This window comes from Muscardinus avellanarius (genome assembly GCF_963383645.1).
Source record: "Muscardinus avellanarius genome assembly, chromosome: 12".
NCBI lineage: Eukaryota > Metazoa > Chordata > Mammalia > Rodentia > Gliridae > Muscardinus > Muscardinus avellanarius.
The window spans coordinates 91,508,754-91,526,067 of record NC_137798.1 but is presented as its reverse complement, the minus strand read 5'-3'; the positions used below and the strand labels follow the sequence as shown (position 1 = coordinate 91,526,067).

General features: G+C 40.2%; 1 protein-coding gene across 1 annotated transcript; it reads right to left on the bottom strand.

Moving 5' to 3' along the window:
* Window positions 1–13,452: 13,452 nt before the first annotated feature.
* On the bottom strand, window positions 13,453–14,139 carry LOC308271471 (vesicle transport protein SEC20-like; the record flags this gene model as incomplete). The annotated part of the gene is made up of 1 exon (XM_080707845.1): window positions 13,453–14,139. One exon carries the CDS (start codon window positions 14,137–14,139, stop codon window positions 13,453–13,455), a length of 687 nt encoding a protein of 228 aa, XP_080563971.1.
* Between the last annotated feature and the right edge of the window lie 3,175 nt (window positions 14,140–17,314).

Below are 17,314 nucleotides of genomic sequence, written 5' to 3'. Positions count from 1 at the left end.
TTGGGACTTCAAATCTTTTGGAGATCATTTCACATGTTAAGATCATATGCATAGAACATGAGAACTTTTTTGGAAAATAGGTTTACATTACTAGAAACAACTTAGAAAAACAGTGGCCACAATGGGAAAGTTTTCATTTGGATAAAATTGTTTATTTGTGAGGCACAAAATTAAAGAAGGAATCAAAAACTCTACAGCAACTTTGGGATGCATAGGTATGTAAAAGACTAAATGAATAAAAAATTACCTCCTTAAAAGATTCTTTATAAGACAAAAATTGGGAGTTTAAGCAACAAAATAAGGACATGATTGTATGGGGCACACTAGCCTACTTGAACTAACCCTGTTTCTTCTGTCTTCACCCCACTACTCTGAGCACATTAATCTTTTTGCTCTATCATCTTTTCACCTTGAGAATAACAATAAGATGCCTTACAAATGGGGCCTTTTGATCATTCAGGCCCATCGACATAACCATTCCACTCCATGATATAAGGCTGAGCCTAGGGTCATTGAAAGAATCGCTCCCAATCCAAAAGAAAATTCTCAAAAAGTTACTGAGGATTTCAGAATCTGCATAAACTCTTATAATCCAGGACTCCTTGAACTTCACCATTTAAGTCACATAATACTGGGACCTGGTGAAATTAAAAAATGGCTGACATAGGCAGAATGGAAGAAATCTTGGAAGGTACTAAAGATCCATTCCGCCGGGTGTGGTGGCGCACACTTGTAATCCCCGTGCTTGGGAGGCGGAGATGAGAGGAATCATTCAGGTTCGAAGCCAGCCTTGCTGGCTTAAGAGACCTGTTTCAAAAAAAATTATATATATATATATATATATATATATATATATATATATATATATTTATATATGGAGAGAGAGAGAGAGAGAGAGAGAGAGAGAGAGAGAGAGAGAGAGAGAGAGAGAGAGAGAATAGCCCAGAGGTAGAAGGGCTTCCAGGAACCCCAGTACCACCAAAAAAAAAAAAAAAAAAAATTCCTTCCAAACGAGAGAGGAGCTGAGGCTGCTAGAAGAATTGCCTAAAACCTATTAAGCTAAATTTCTAAGATTTTTCTTGAGAAAATTGATTAGTCCAATATTCAGTCTTGTAAGCAAAAGTAGGATGAACCAGCTTCAGATGGCAAACTTCATTTGGAAACCTTATTTGTGAGTCATTCTGGGCTTGAAATACAGCAAGGAAGATTTCCTGCAGGGACTAAAACAGCATCTACTGATCTATTTATAAACCAACTTCACACTGAGCTTAGCAGTATAATTAACTATCATAAACTGGGATAGGAAGTTACAGATATGGTTATCTTGGTGGCTTTATCTGAGCACTTTAGAGGACTCTAGAACAAGAAAAAACTCAAAAGGCCAACAAGCTTGTCTCTCCAATTACAATTGCAGGAGACCAATAGGATGTGTGTGTGTGTGTGTGTGTGTGTGTGTGTGTGTGTGTGTGTGTAGTGTATGTATGTGTGTCTGTGTGTCTGTTTGTTTGTGTGTGGTACACTGGGGACTGAACCCAGGGACATTCTACCTCCAACCTATACCCCAGCCCTAATTTTCACTCTTTATTTTGAAACAGGGTCTAAGTTGTAGAGGCCTTGTTTTTTTAAAATTTATTTTAAAAATTTTATTGGTGCATTGTAGTCATACATCTTAATGCAGTACAAGGTGGTGGAGACATACATGCACACATCACCCAATTAGCCCTTACCCAATTCCCGCCCCATTCTTTCCTCCTCTCTTCTTCCCATGCTTGGCTTAGTGATTGACTTTGATATATTTGTTTAAGTACATCATATACTTTAGAGAGTTTCCCTCTTCCCCCCTCCCATCCCCTCAGTTAGGTCGCCTTATTTGCTCATCTATAGAATCTCCTTCTTCATCTAGAGTTCCTCCTGTTACCCATTTTCCTAGCTTTTGCATACAAGGGAAAGCATCTGATTTCTTATTTTTTGTGACTGACTAATCTCATTTTAGCATAATGTCCTCCAGTTCCATCTATTTTTTTGTAAATGATGTAATTGTGTTTTTCTTTATGGCTGAGTAAAATTCCATTGTTTACTTATCCCACAGTTTGTAATCTATTCATCTGTTGATGGAAATCTTGGCTGGTTTCATAGTTTGGCAATGGTGAATTGTGCAGATATGAACATAGATATGAATGGATTAGTTTGGTAGTTGGTTTCCATTCTTTTGGGTAGATACCCAGAAGTGGTATTGCTCAATCAAATGGTAAGTTCATTCCCATTCTTCTGAGGATCCTCCATACAGTTTTCCAAAGTCATTGCACTAATTTGCAATTCCACCAACAATGTTTTAGAGTTCCCACTTCTTCACATCCTCGCCAGCCTTTGTTATTGTTTGTGTTTTGAGTGGAGGCTTCATTAAGTAGCTAAGGTTGACTGTGAACCTTTGATCCTCCAGTCACAGCCTCTCAAGTACTGGGATTATAAGTGTCCACCACCATGCCTGGCTTCAAAGAGATATTTTTATTCTTATTTTAAACCACAGCCAAAGGAACTGGATTAAGAAATTATTTTTCCTTAGATGCCTGTCTTTATGGTGAATAATCAAGACACTGGAGGAGAGAGATTGTCCACTTTTATGTCAGTCTACCAGTAAACCTCTTTCTTTTTGACCAAGATGTTGTCCCACTAAAGGGAACCCAAAAGGTAGTAATCAATATTAATAAGTCCCCCAAGGAATTCTCAGTAAATTGCTTCATATAGCACCTTTGAGAAAACAGAGAGAAGCAAAAGCTAAGTTAAATGGGGAATCTTGTATCATTTGGTGGATCCGGTAGCCTCCTTATCTACCTTGAACTCTGTTTTGACAAACCAGCAAATCTCTAAAAATAAAAATATCATTTTTTTGTGGTGAGGGTTTTAAATTAGGAACAAGAGGTACCCATATCTGAACTTGTCCAGTCTACACTGAGGCTATCTTCAGAAACAAAAACAAAAACAAAAACATACCATTCTCCTGTGTGGTACTGTTCTAGTGAGAGCTAGACTGAGATTTGCTTTTTAAGTTAAAAGGGCACATAAAGTTTGTTTTAGAGGACAAGAAAACAAAAACAACAATCTTAGCATTCTGATTGCCTTGAATCAAAAAAGATCTTCTCTGTACAGGCAGAAATTGATATAATTGAAGTTAAGGCATATAGTATCTCTGACTGATATACAGTTTTTCTACAATATCTGCATGTTTATGGCCCTCTCCTTTTATAGATATAGGAAGAATTGAAAGTGTGGAACCTACAAAAGTTCAAATAGATTATTCTAAATCTTTGTCTCAATTATCCCAATATCAATTAAACTCTGAAATGATTCAAGGATGCTCATCAATTGTAGAAGACTTAATTAAAGAAAGACTTCAAATTATGTGTACCAATCCTTGTAACACTCCAGTCCTGACAGTTAAGCTGAATGGACAAGGTTGAAGATTTTCTTGAGACTTACATACAATTAATAAAATTGTAATACCAGGATTTCTTGTGGTTCCTAACCCTAACACTTTGTTGTTTAAGGCACTCACTGATTCAAAGTGGTTCACAGTACCAGCTCTTTGCTCAGCTTTCATTACCATTCCAGTTGACAAAACGAGTCAGAATCTGTTTGCTGTTACTTGTAAAGCTCAGTAGTATGCCTGAACTGTGATGCCCCAGGGGTTCACCGAAGCCTCTTCTTATTTTTCCCAGAAATTGCACCAGACCTCTGCAACCTGGTAGTTCCTGACATTCTCTTCTCATTCAGTATGGAGACGATCTGCTGCTATGTTCTCCCATGAGAGAGTGCTCTCAACAGGATCTCTTTACCTCTCAAAGTAACTCACACATAAAGGTCATGAGGGTTGGATGGAAAAGCTTGAGCTTTGAAGGAAAAGGTTCATTATTTAGGACACGACCTGATTGCTAAAGGGATTTCTCTCTCACTTGAGAGAATAAAAGCTTTTCTAAGTTGTCCCTAGCCTACAGCTAAAAGACAATTAAGAGATTTTACTGGACATGCAGGATACTGTGGATCCTGGGTTCTCAATGTTTCCCTAATAGCTTTGCCCTTATATGAACTCAATATGGATGCAGTACCAGGGCATTTGCCTTTGAAAGGTAAGAGTTTTTTTCTCTTTTGAAACATTTATTTATTTATTTATTTATTTTTTTATTTTTTTTTTAATTTTATTTTATTGGTGCACTGTATTCATACATCATAGTGGGATACAAACTTTTGTAGACATACATGCACACATCGCCCAGTCAGCCCCCACCCGATCCCCACCCCATTCTCTCCCCATCCCTCCTTCCCATGCTTGGCTTAGTGGTTGACATCCAGTATTATAGCAATTTATCCAAAATTAAAAATAATAATCTCACATAACAGTTTCATTTGTCTGATACCAAGCGTTTGATGATTTAAAGATAGCATTTCAATATTTCTTTTTGCTTTCTTTCTTACTAGAGCATATTTTTTTCTGTTTTTTAGGTGAAACTATCATATATTTATATATTTATTTTTCAGAAAAAAATCTATCCTAATATGGAATATGAATTCTAGATACCCAAAACGATCTTGAAAAAGAACAAAGCTAGCAGATATATATTTTCTGATTTCAAACCATATAAAGCTACAATAATTGAAACAGTGTAGTACTGTTCTAAAGGCAGATATATAGACCATTGGAGTTAAATACAAGCCTAGAGCTAAATTCTTCCCTATATTGTCAAGTTATTTTGACAAGGTTTCCACGAACATTTGGTGGTGGAAATAATAATCTTTTAACTAAATATTGTTGAAAAATAATAATTACATGGAAAAGAATAAAATTGGACCTTTACCTAATCCCATATACAAGTATTAACTCAAAATAGATAAAAGACCTAAATATAAATCTTAAGACTATAAACTTTTAGGAGAAAATCTGGGTCATAAAACCTCACAACATTGAAATTGGCAGTGATTTCTTGGATATGATTTCAATGGCACAGGCAACAGAAGAATATACAAACTCCCTAAAAAATAAAAGAAAATATTGTATATCCAAAGACAATGTAAACAGAGTTAAAAGTTACTAATAGAATTGGATAAAATATTTACAAATGCTATATCTGAAGGTATATTAATATTCCAACTAGAAATCCTAAAAATTAACAACAATAAAGGCAAACAATACAACTTAGAGATAGGTAAAAGACTAACATAAATAATGAATCTCCACAGATAACCAATCTTAGTTGTCTGTTGGATGGAAACTCTTGTTTCTCTGGTTCTGGTGAGTGTTACCTATTTCTTCTTTGTAGTTAATCTCTTTGAGTATTTTCTCTAGCGCTGGTTTTGAAGACATAAATTCCTTCAGTTTCTGTTTGTCATGGAAGCTTCTTATTTCTCCATCTAATTTGATAGAAAGTTTTGCTGGATAGGAAATTTTTGGCTGGAAGTTGTTTTCTTTCAGAGTTTGGAATATGTTACTCCAAGCCCTTCTGGCTCTCATGACTTGGTTTGGGAAGTCTGGAGTGATTCTAATTGGTTTGCCTCTGAATGTCAGTTGGCCCTTTGTTTTTGTTGCCTTTAAGATTCTCTGCTTGGCTTCCACATTGGTCATTTTGACAATTATATGGCGTGGGGATCCTCTTCTCTGATCCTGTCTAAAGGGAGTTCTATAAGTTTCCTGGATCTGTGTATCAACCTCTTGCTCTATATTTGGAAAATTTTCTGCTATTACTTCCTTGAAGAGATTGTTGATCCCTTTGGTATCACTTTCTTTTCCCTCCTCTATTCCAATTATTCTTAGGTTAGCTCTCTTAAGATGGGCCCATATTTCTTCAATGTCAGATTCCTGCTGTTGGATATTTTTTTCTAGATTAGAAACTATGCATTCATTTTTGGATTGCTCATCTTCTAAGAGCGAGATTCTGTTCTCCATGTGGTCTAATCGGTTGTTTGTGCTTTGAATTGAGGCCTTTACTTCATTAATTGCATCCTTTATCTCTTTTTGGCTCTCTCTGAGTTCTTTTCGAAGCACCTCTATTATTTCTACAGTTATTTTCCTGATTTGATCTTCTAGAAATCTCTGATTTTCTGTTTTATCAGGTTCTGATGTTGTGGGGTTGTGCACGTTCATTACTCCAGTGTTATTCCTCTTTCCCATGATTTTGGAGGTTTGTGCCTTCTCTGGGTTCTTCCCTTGGGTCACTATGGCTTCACTTAAGGTGCTCTGGATCTCGAGTCTGTATTATCTCAGACCCCACTACTCCTTTACTGGGTTGTATCACAGAGTCTCCGACCCAGGGAGTCGATAGAGGCTGCTTTAAACTATGGGGGGTGCCAGGTTGCACGTTCTCCTATGGTGTAATATCTCTGCCACCACCACTCCCTCACTGGGTCAAGTCCCAGGAGGCCCAATACTGCGATTTCTCCTCTGTGGCCCGCAATTTGACTCACTGGTCTTGAGTACGCAGATGTAGCTGTACTGGACTCGGTGGATTCACTGCTGCTGCCGCCGCCGGTGGCAATATGGCGCCTCTGCCACGCCCTCGGCCATGAGGCTAGCGTATTTTTTCTTCTCTGGTTTTGATTTCCACTCTGAATCCCTGCAGCGTGTGCTGAGCTCAGCCACTGGGAGCTTTAAATGCTGTCTGCGCCGAAAGATCCCGCCTGGCTGTTCCGCAGCGGCTCACCTGGCTTGCTGTAGCCGTCCGCTGAGTTCGCCGCTGCCGCCGGCAGTATGGCGCTGCTGCCACGTCCTCGGGCGCGTGTGTCTCCTCTGTGGCCCTGAGCTCTGTTCTCAGTCCGCTTTCTCTCTGGAGCCTGGTGGTTTTTTTTTTCTGGTGATGGTGTTTTCTGGCTATGAAAGGCGCTCTTTTTGTGGTAATGGAGATTGGTTGTTAGCGGGACTCTTAAGCCCCGCTTTTCTCGGTCGCCATCTTCCCGGAAGTCCCTTATTTATTTATTTATGATGGTTATAGAAAACCTAAGATGAAAGTGTGAGCTAATTTGGTTCCTAGTGAGTACTTTGCTAATGGCTGCCTTCTCTATTCTCAAATAGTAAAAACAAAAACAAACACAAAAACTCTTCCTCTTCTTATAAAGCCACCAATTTCATCATGAGAGCTCTACCCTCATGACCTCATTTAAGCCTGATTACCCCACACGGCTCCATCTCCAAAGACCATCATATCAGGGTGTAGGGCTCGACATATGGATTTTGGGAGGACACACTTCATTGACCAGCAAGCTCTTGTTTTCTCCTTATGTATAATATGATTTTAAAATATATACATATTTGTATGTATACACAGTCATGTGCCAGATAGAATCAATAATGGATTTAATATATGATATGACAGTAGTCCCATAAAATTATATTGCTGCTAAAAAGTTTTATTACCTAGTGATGACATAGTTGCATAAGCAGGCTTGTGTGTGTGTGTGTGTGTGTGTGTGTGTGTGTGTGTTACTGGGGATGAAACCCAGGGGCATTCTACTTCCAAGCTATACTCCCAGCCCTATCTTTTATTTTTTATTTTTTGAAACAAGGTCTAAGTTCCAGAGGGCCTCACTAAGTAGCTGAGGCTGTCCTTGAACCATGATCCTCCTGTCTCAGCCTCCCAAGTACTGGGATTACAAGTGTGTGTCACCATGTTAGGCTCATGCATGGGCTTTTAATGAATTAAACTCACTTTACAGTCGCCCTTCGATTTAAGACTTTCAAATTATACCGAACCTTTGACATTATTTGTTAATGAGTATAACAATAAGGCCTGAAGTATTCTTATCCAAGAACATAGGGGAAGTGTAGGCCCATTGAATATCATAGTCTGCAATTAGACCCAGTAGTTAAGGCATACCTTGATTTTTTAAAAGCAGTAGTAGCAGGAGCAGGAGTAGCAGGCAGATTGATAGAGGTCTCATCTAAGCTGGTATTAGGTGATAGACTTTTCTTGAAAGTTCTAGAGGCTGTGGAAAGTTTATTAAATTCTAGTAAAACTCAGCATCATTTTTCAGCAAGTAGGCTAACTTAAGAAATTCTTCTGCCACAATCTGAATATAATCAATCTCTCTCTCTCTCTCTCTCTCTCTCTCTCTCTCTCTCTGACTTAACCCTGTTAATTACTCCCTTTGTGGGATGAGGGTGAGGACCATAGCTGTGTATTCGTGGGATCATAGCTACTGACTCTTCACATTGATTTATAAGATACTCCATTGGATAATCCTGAGCTAGTACTTTTGGTTTATGAATCTAATGCTAAACATTTAGAAGGAAGATATCAAGCAGAGTACAGTGTGACAGCCTGATAGGAATCTACAGCAAAGGATACACTTCCCTGATCTCAAACTGCTGAGATTTTTTTCTTTCATCTGACATTGTCCTTCATCTAAGACAAATCGATATATATATATATATATATATATATATATATATATAATTTAACATATATAACAATATATATTAAATATATATGGAGGAAAATATATATCAACATATATATATATAGGTGTAAGAAATATATTTCTTACACCTATATATATATGTGTTGATATATATATGTATTACATACATATATAAATATATACATATATAAATATATAGGCATCTATATGCACACAGGTGGAAGAAATGCTTTTGGAATTGTTCATGATCTTGGCATATTATGGAAATGGAGCGTCCTTCTCACTTCTAGTGGGAACCCCATTAAGAAGGACATCAAGCAGAGGAACCCCTTTCTGTGATCCTGTTGCCATAACAAATTGTCATGATTAAAATTAAAGATTACACTCATAAAATTGAATATGAGTATAAAGGGAATACCCTTGTGAACTCTCATGCTGGTAATGAATGTGTTAGGATATGTTATTTGAATGAACTACATACAACTAATTCAAGTCAACCCCCCTTGATCATTTATTCAGTAAGCAATGCTGTACACCCGAATTATGAAAATAAAACTGGCATTTTAGAGGATTCAAATTTCATACCACATGCGTACTCACAGGGGACCTGGAAGGTAACCTCATCCCTAAAATTACTGCTATTAAAGGCTTTATGCTCCAATTCTCACCTACTTGTTAGTGAGAAATTATTGATGGGATGATTATTTTAAAATTGCAAAAATGGTTTGAAACCAATGTCTGACTTGTCAGACTCGGAAGTTTTAAGAAAACCATTAAGATTTCAGGTGGCACATTTGCACCTGCCAGACCATTTGAATAGCAACATTCATGCCGTTCACCTGCCACCCTCTACAGACTATCAGTTCCTTCTTCCAATTGTGCATCTGTCCGCAGGATGGTTAGAGACTTTCCCATGCTGGATGACTATTGCCACAACAGTAGCAAAAAGTTATTAGACTGTATGCATTTCTTTTATGGGGCATCCCTGGAGAAACTTCCAGTGTTAGAAAAATCCATTGCTTTCTAGGAAAATTACAAAGCAATTAAATAAAGATGCTAGGAACATATTGTATTTCTAGTGTCCTTATTGCCCTCAGTTTTCTGGAAAGGTTGAAAGAAAAATGGCATTTTAAGACCTTCTCCTGTAATGATAAAGCCTCATGCATTTCCTGAGTTCATAACTTCTGCTATGACCCAGTATTGAAAACCCAAGAGACATGTTGCCAATACATATGCAAAAGAAGGTTTTCATGATCTACCCATTGATGATTAAATTTTGCATGACCTAGAATCTGGAGACTGGTTCTTCTGGAAATATAATTTCAAAGAAAGACTACACTTGAGACTTACTGGAGTAGACCATAGCAGTTCTCATCACTCATACTACAGTAGTTATTCAGAGTGTTAATGTAAGTCTGGATGTACATTTTTCAACAAAAGAAGACCCTCCAGACTTTGAGAACTGCACACCAGTTTGGGATCTCAAGGTAAAGCTGACCAGGGAGATTTCTTTTGTAAAGCATATGCCCTGTGAAATGTTGACAGCTTTCCCAAATCCCAAATCAAGAACCTTCTCTTCTTATCATGAAGCTTTATTTTTTATGTTGCTGGTTTCTTTCTCTTCCTTTCTATCTTTGTGTGTAATTATTGTGGAATAACTAGAAGCTCTCAGTCAGTAGCTTTGACCATAGATTTAACTGAATTCTGGACTTTTCATGATAACCCTAAATCCTTCCATAACTTCAGAGCTTCTTTAGCTCACCCCGTGACTGAATTTGCCAGAATTCCAAGTGTGACTTTAAGTTTACATTGCACAGCTAGCCCCTTTTACAGAGTTTCACTTCTAAATCCATTTACTCTCATTTCTTATTTTAATCTACACAAACGATGGACTGAGATGACCAACCCCATTTACTATATTGAAAGGGAATTATGGAGCAAAATGACAACTTAGAGGTATATTGAAGAATGCCAGTCTACCTATGTATTTTATCAGCCTCCCAGTATATAATAACAACACCAATCTCCTGGTTAGAAATGACCAATGCCTCAATTCTAACTAATGGTTTTATAAATTAAATCTCCCCAAGGAGGAGCCTTATATGCACCCTAAAGTACTTTTCTATATTTGGAGAATTTAACTTTTATCCATATGCTTTGGCCATTCATGCCTCAATTAATAGAAGCTCAATAGAAATCAGGAATTTTCATGATGGCATTGTTGGTCCATGCCAGAACTAGGAAGAAGCTAAGTGAGCATGGTCCACCTCTCTGAATCTACATTTTAGATGAAAGAGAAACCAAAAAATGTCAGCTCTTCTGTCTGTGGGCATCATTTTTTAAGTCCTATTCTCTATGGCTTAGGGTAAGTGCAAATTAAATGTGAATCAGAAATTTGTCTTTGACATTAGCTGCTATAGCTAGTTCTGCATCTAAGGATCTAGCTGCCTAACCAAACACCTAAGCTCCTTTGCTCAAATAGCCTTAGATAAGAGGATTTCATTGGAATGTGTATTGGTGGAGAAAAGGTGAGTTTTTTAGATCATTGGCGCCTCCTGCAATACCTGAATAAGAACCTCTGACATTATGTCAACTCAGTTACAATAAAGTAACATATAGTATACCTGGTTAAAACAGGTTAACACCCCCTCTAGTCCATTCTTCAATTCATTTGATTTTGGCTGGCTCGGTTTCTGGGGATTTATTTAAGCAGACTACAATAGTCTCTTGATATTATTCTCCTGGTAGTCATTATTGTTTCTCCCTGGCGCACTGTATTCCCTACAGAATCTTAATTGTGTGTTCACAGGCATCAGTGGTATACCAGATGGTTTCACTGTGATTAAAGTGACAAAATCAAGATGAACAAGAGATAGAATCTTTCCTTACTGAGCCGTGACTTATGGGTTCCATGCTGAGATGCAAACCACTGGTCCTTGGTGAGTGTGGGTAGTGATGCTTCTAGAATAGGCTTTGGCTAATCTCATATACGGGAAGACTGATTAAATGGTGAAAAGAATCATTTACATAAACTCTAAAATGAAGGGCATTAGACTACAACAGCCCCAGAGATTTAGGTTTCTACCTAATCAAACTGGTATTGATGTAAGATGTGAAATGAAATGAAAGTCTTTGCCAATCAAAATTGCTCAACTAACTTCTTACCGCGGGGTCTCTCTGTTCTGACTGACTCAAGTGTGTTTTCCCCACATGAGAAAGTTGGTTTCCCATGTTGCTATAGCAGAACAACCTAGACCACTTCTGGTGTGAATGCTACCTGGCCCAAGAGCCTTTATTTTTCTTCCTCACTAAACTCTGTTAAACTGGCTGATGTTTTTTTTTCTTTTCCTTTTAGCAGTCCTACTTACAATCACTCTTCGATGCTTTGGAATTTCATTATTTCTGTATCTTTTTTTATTTGGCATGTCAGTCAGGGTATTGACAGAGACAGAAATCATACCAGTAATTTGAATCAGGAAATCTTAATATAAAACCCATCAACTACTTAGAAGTGGTTAACAACTGAAAAGGGTAGAAAAAGATCCTATAGCAACAGGAATACCAAATTCAGGAAAAACAGCCACTATATCTGAAGCTGAGGGAGATAACACAAAGAAAACTTAGGAAATCTTTTCTTCTTCCCCCACGTATATCCATAAAGATTAGGCTCAGACCTTGATGCCAGGCTGTGCTTATCACAGGAACATACATCCTGACCCTGGTGCATAAATATCCTGGGGGTTTCGGGCCACAGCTCCCTACAGGGTGTGGGAAGTCTGGAGTTGATAGCCAAGCATACAGCCTGAAGAGCTAGAGCTGGGTTGCAAGAAGTGGCTGACAGAGAGGCAGAGACACTTCTGGAAGCATACGAGCCCTGGAGCTCTAACATACTGATCCTCTGCAAGCTGTTCTGTTGGAGGGAACCAAAGCACACCAGAATCAGAAAGCAAAGGTTATTCTTTTGCTAGGGCTTAGCAGCTGGACAAGGAGCAAAGTTTTAGAGGGTACAGGTCCAGTGTCAAAAAGTGGAATATAGCAAAGAAAGCTGGATTTGTAGCTAAGAAGCTATCAAACTCATAATTGGAACATTTGCCCAAACATACATAAATTTTTAAAATAAGGTCAATTGATCAGTCATTTCTGAAGAATATGCACTAGGCTGAAGGCACAGACAAATGCTTAAGCTTTGAAATGCAACTGTTTCGACAACTTGTTTTTATTATTTAAAATTTGCTATGGATAGCTTTCATGGTCAATGGCTATAGATCTACCTCTATCTGTGTTTAGCTGCAAGGTAGGCATGGTATGGTTGCCCTAGAATTTAATTTACGATCTTCTTACTGGGTGGCCATTTAGGTTGCTTCAAAGTTTCTATTATAATAAAAATGCTGCAATATACATTCTTGCCACTTTACTTATAAACAATTTATAGGCATAGAGAGAATTCTGGCAGGATAGACACCAAAATATTTACTAGGCTTGTCTTTAGAGGTGGGAGAGTTGAGAGAATGTCCTCTTTTTACTTTATTCATAGCTGTACTGTTTAAACTGATTTTTTATTGGCAGGCATATCTTTTTTTTTTTTTTTTTTTTTTGGTGGTACTGGGGTTCCTGGAAGCCCTTCTACCTCCGGGCTACACTCCCATACCTATTTTTTTTTTTTTTTCTATTAAACACAGTCAGTTTTATTCAAGGAATGACCATGAGTTCTTGCTGTCCTCCTTCCCACTCCTCTCTTCCCCTCACCAATCTGGCCGTTTTAAGCTTCAGTGGGAGGGGGAGGGGGAGGGCTCTCCCACCCTGAAGGCTGGACTCAGCACTCATGTGGCAGCCACGACGGCTGGGTGTGCTTCCAGCTCTGTGTCCCACAGGTGCCCACTCCACACGCGAGCCGCCTGCAGCAAGCCGGGAGCTGTGCTTCCTGACTCTGCCCTGTGAGGACCTGGAGCCAGCCGGAGGGCAGGAGTGTGGCTCAGTTTGGCAGCTGGGGCTGGAGCTCAGAATTCCCAAAACAGGAGCGAAAGGGCCAAAGCTGGCAGCATTCAGACCTTACAAAAACGGAAAGAGGCGCTTTTTCACAATATAGAGGACGGTAGCCAGGAAAAGGGCCAGCGCAAGGAAGATGAGGAGCTTGTCCGTCAGCTCTCGGTGGTTGTATTTTGTGATGAGCTTCCGGCCCAGCTGGATGGTCCCCGACATGGACTTAAACTCTTCATTTGCATCCAGGATGGTTCTTGAAGAGGTGACTAGAGTCTGCATGGCCTCCTCGCACTGCTGGACCTCCTGGGACATCATCCTGCTGATCCCCATGAGGCTCTCCGTGATGGCACTAGACGTCTGGGCCAGGCTTTCTTTGGTGGTTTTCCTTTGCCTTAAGGCATCTCTTCCTTCAAGAAGCTCCGCTTTCTCTAGATTGTCAATTGCAATTTTGCAGGTGAGATTGGCTTTCCTCCATGAGGTCTGATTGCTGAGCATCTGCTTCTTGTGATTCTCTACCTCCTGCAGTAGAAGCTGCTTCTCCGACTCTTTGTCTTGCTCCTTAGCCGACTGCTCAAGCTCCTGTATTCTGTGCCGGAGCTGTTGAAACTTCTCCTTCACTTTAGTATTCAGTTCGGTAAGTGCACTTAAGGGTCCGGAACAATCTCGAATATTCTGGATAAGCGCTTTCATCTCCAAGTCGAATTTGACAATTTCTTGGTTACAGATCCGGACGTGGACATCCTGGGGAGCCGCCATGTTGGAGACGCCGGCTACGGGCAGCGGCGGCGCCCAAGTTCCTCCCATACCTATTTTTACATTTTTACTTGGAAACAGGGTCTCCTAAGCCAGCGCGCGCGGCTGGCTTCGAACCTGCGCGATCCTCCTGTCTCTGCCTCCCAAGCGCGGGGATTACAAGCGTGCACCACCACGCCCGGCGTCAGGCATCTTTTTATAATTAGAAAAAACAAAGGAAAATGATGTTTTAATGTTGAAAAAAGCATGACAATTGAAATTGTGTGCTGCTGAGGACTCACATGAGGAACACTCTTTCAGCTTTCTTGGAAGGACCAATAGTTGGTCGCTGTGTGACAAAGTCTGATCAAAGTCTGCAGATGTGGCTCTTCAGAGGCTTGCTGTCTTGACGCTGTTTGGAGAGGAGGAAAACATCTCCTTTCACAGAAGCATCTTCCCAGGTGGTTAGAATGATAGGATCTGAGGACCAAGGCCAACCTGATGCTTATTTCTTAATTGCATGGCACACAGGGCAGCCAATTTGAGGGAGACAAATTCAAGGAAGTGTTTTCATTTGTCTGGCCGAATCCTGAAGTGAGGTTTGCAGGCTGGGCCTCAGCTCCGGAGCCAACAGGCTGTGAGAGGAGGAAGAACATCCCTGACTACCAATGCCTAGAGCTCAATCTCATCTCCATACTGTGAGCCTTTTTGCATTTTTTCTTTCTGAAATGAGTATTAGGTTTGAAAGGGTTTAATTATCTATTAAGAGCTCTCCAAATGTTAGAGCTAAACTCCTTTCCCCGACAAACTGCAATGAACATTCAGAAATCAGGGCAGAGTCTCTGACTAGCGTCTTTTCTATCACCTGAAGGGTGATGTAGAAAATTCAGGGTGTGTGTGTGTGTGTAAACCTTGAAGGACGTAGGATGACTGTATACAGAGATGGTTCAGGAACTGAGGCCTTATTCTGGGGGTGAGGTCTGTTTTATTTTCTCTTTTAACACTTTGCTTGTGACATCCAGGGAAGGGGCAGACCTTTTTTCCCTAGTTGGGAGGGAGAAGGGACATCAGGAAGCAGGACCACAGTGAGAAGCCAACAAAGACCATGTGACAGGCTGTGTGTGTATATGTGTGTGTTTGTGTGTAGATTAAAAAAAAAAAACAGCTGTAGGTACACACAGGCAAATAATAACCATCATTTTTAGACAGCAAGGTTTGGCCTTCAGGCCTTTTGCTTTCTCCTTGGTCCTGAAAATAGTCCATTCTGTGGGCTTCCCGGATGGGGTCTGAGCATCCAGCTGCTACCAATAGTGGAGCAGTCTGCACTGTGGGACGGGCCTTTGGCCTGCCTGTCACCTTCTTTGTTTGGGAAACATGAAAGAAAAAATGGATGAAAAGCACTTAAAGATAGAGCACTTCTCTTTCTGACATTTCTTTGTTTTGCCCAGTTTCTTTCTGGTGGGGTCAGATGAAATGCTTATTATTATCAGAAGCACAAAAAAAAGCATGAGAACTAATGTGAATTATGTGTTTATTTTGGAGTAAACACTCTCAGGAGTCAGTCGATTTCAGAGATTGCCTGTTTATGCCTCTGGTTCTCCAGTGGTGCTGTGGTCATCTTTACACAAGCACCGGGAACTGTGGCATAATTAATGTTGATACCCTAGCCAGAATTGGTATTTGAAGCCCAACTTAAGGGCAGCGTTATTTGCAGAAAATAATGAAGGGCCTTCAGGTGGGGAGGCCGAAGGGGCTTGGCGAAGCCATCCTGGTGCTTGTGGAGTAAGCACAGCTTGCCCTCTTTCCCAGAGCACCTGGTGGCAGAGCCCTGCTCCACTCCTGCTGACATTTGAGAATTGGAAGGAGGCCATGTCTGATGGCTCAGGGACAGCACTTGGGATCAGAGCCCTGTTACCCTCTTCTAGAATTCCTGGCAGCAGCCGCAACTTCCAATGGGTCACTTTCCCGTGAGGGAGGGACAAACGCTCCAGCCAGATCGCTATTCTGAATCCTGCCTGTTGTAGATGCTATCCAGATTTACGTTTTCAGGGTCAATTTGCTATCTTTGCATTTCCTTGAGTTCCCTTTGCTGGCTGCTTTGGCTTCAGTTGTGGTCTTAACTTGTTGGTTTGTAGGCTAAAGGCCCCAAATGTGATGAATCATAACCCTAAATAACCACAGTGTTTTAAGATACAGTGATCTTTGGTATTCTTTTCAGACTTGAGGCTTAGCAGCCATGTGAGATCAGTAGAATGGCTAATTTTATCTGCATTTTATACAAAGTGACAGAGGTTCGCCAGAAAGGTTCACCAGAAAGGTTGTGTCCATAGCCCAAAGCTAGACAGCTTGTGAGTGGAAGAGCTGAGTCTGTCTGACTTGAGGACCTGTTTGCCTGGTCCAGGCAGTAATACCACCTCGCATTTCACCTGCACTGTGCCCTTTACAAACCTCTTCACCTTACAAACTCTACAGTAGTTGTCAATGAGAACATTTATTCAGAAAAAAGCTGTAGTGGCCAAGATGAGAGAACCTGCAATAAATCCAGGGCTCTTTCCTTTTTTATTTGGCTTGCCATCAAGGGAGCAGAGGTACCTTGGTGTGTGCACTGGTTGCATCTCTTAGGGTCAAATGGACGACATTCCAAACAGTGAATCCTGCTGTTTGAGGTGAGATGGACTTAGACATGGTGTTATGGTTTGGACTTAAAATGTTTTTCTAGCTGGGCATGGGGTACATGCCTGTAATCCCAGTGCTTAGGAGGCAGAGACAGGAGAATCGAAGGATCAAGACCAGCCTCAGCAACTTAGACCCTGTTTCAAAATAAAAAGAGATGGTGGGTAGAATGGTCCTGGGTTCATTCCCCCATACCAAAAAAAAAAAAAAAAAAAAAAGAAAAGAAAAGAAAAAAATGTCTCTCTAGATCTCATGGAGGGTAGGTAGCCATGTTGTTAGAGGTGGGTTTGGTTGCTGAGGAGGGTTCCTTGAGGATTTAGCCTTGAGAATTATATATGATCCCTCTTCACCTTGCTTCCAGGCTTTATTATGTGAGGGCAGACCTCTACCTATCTCTGTCTGTCTGTCTGTCTTTCTTCCCTAAGCCACACCCTGAGTTCTGCAAATGTAAACTGGCCTAGCATGGACTGAAACCTTATAATCTCCGGAACTGTGAACAAATAAATCCTCCTTCCTCTAAATTGTG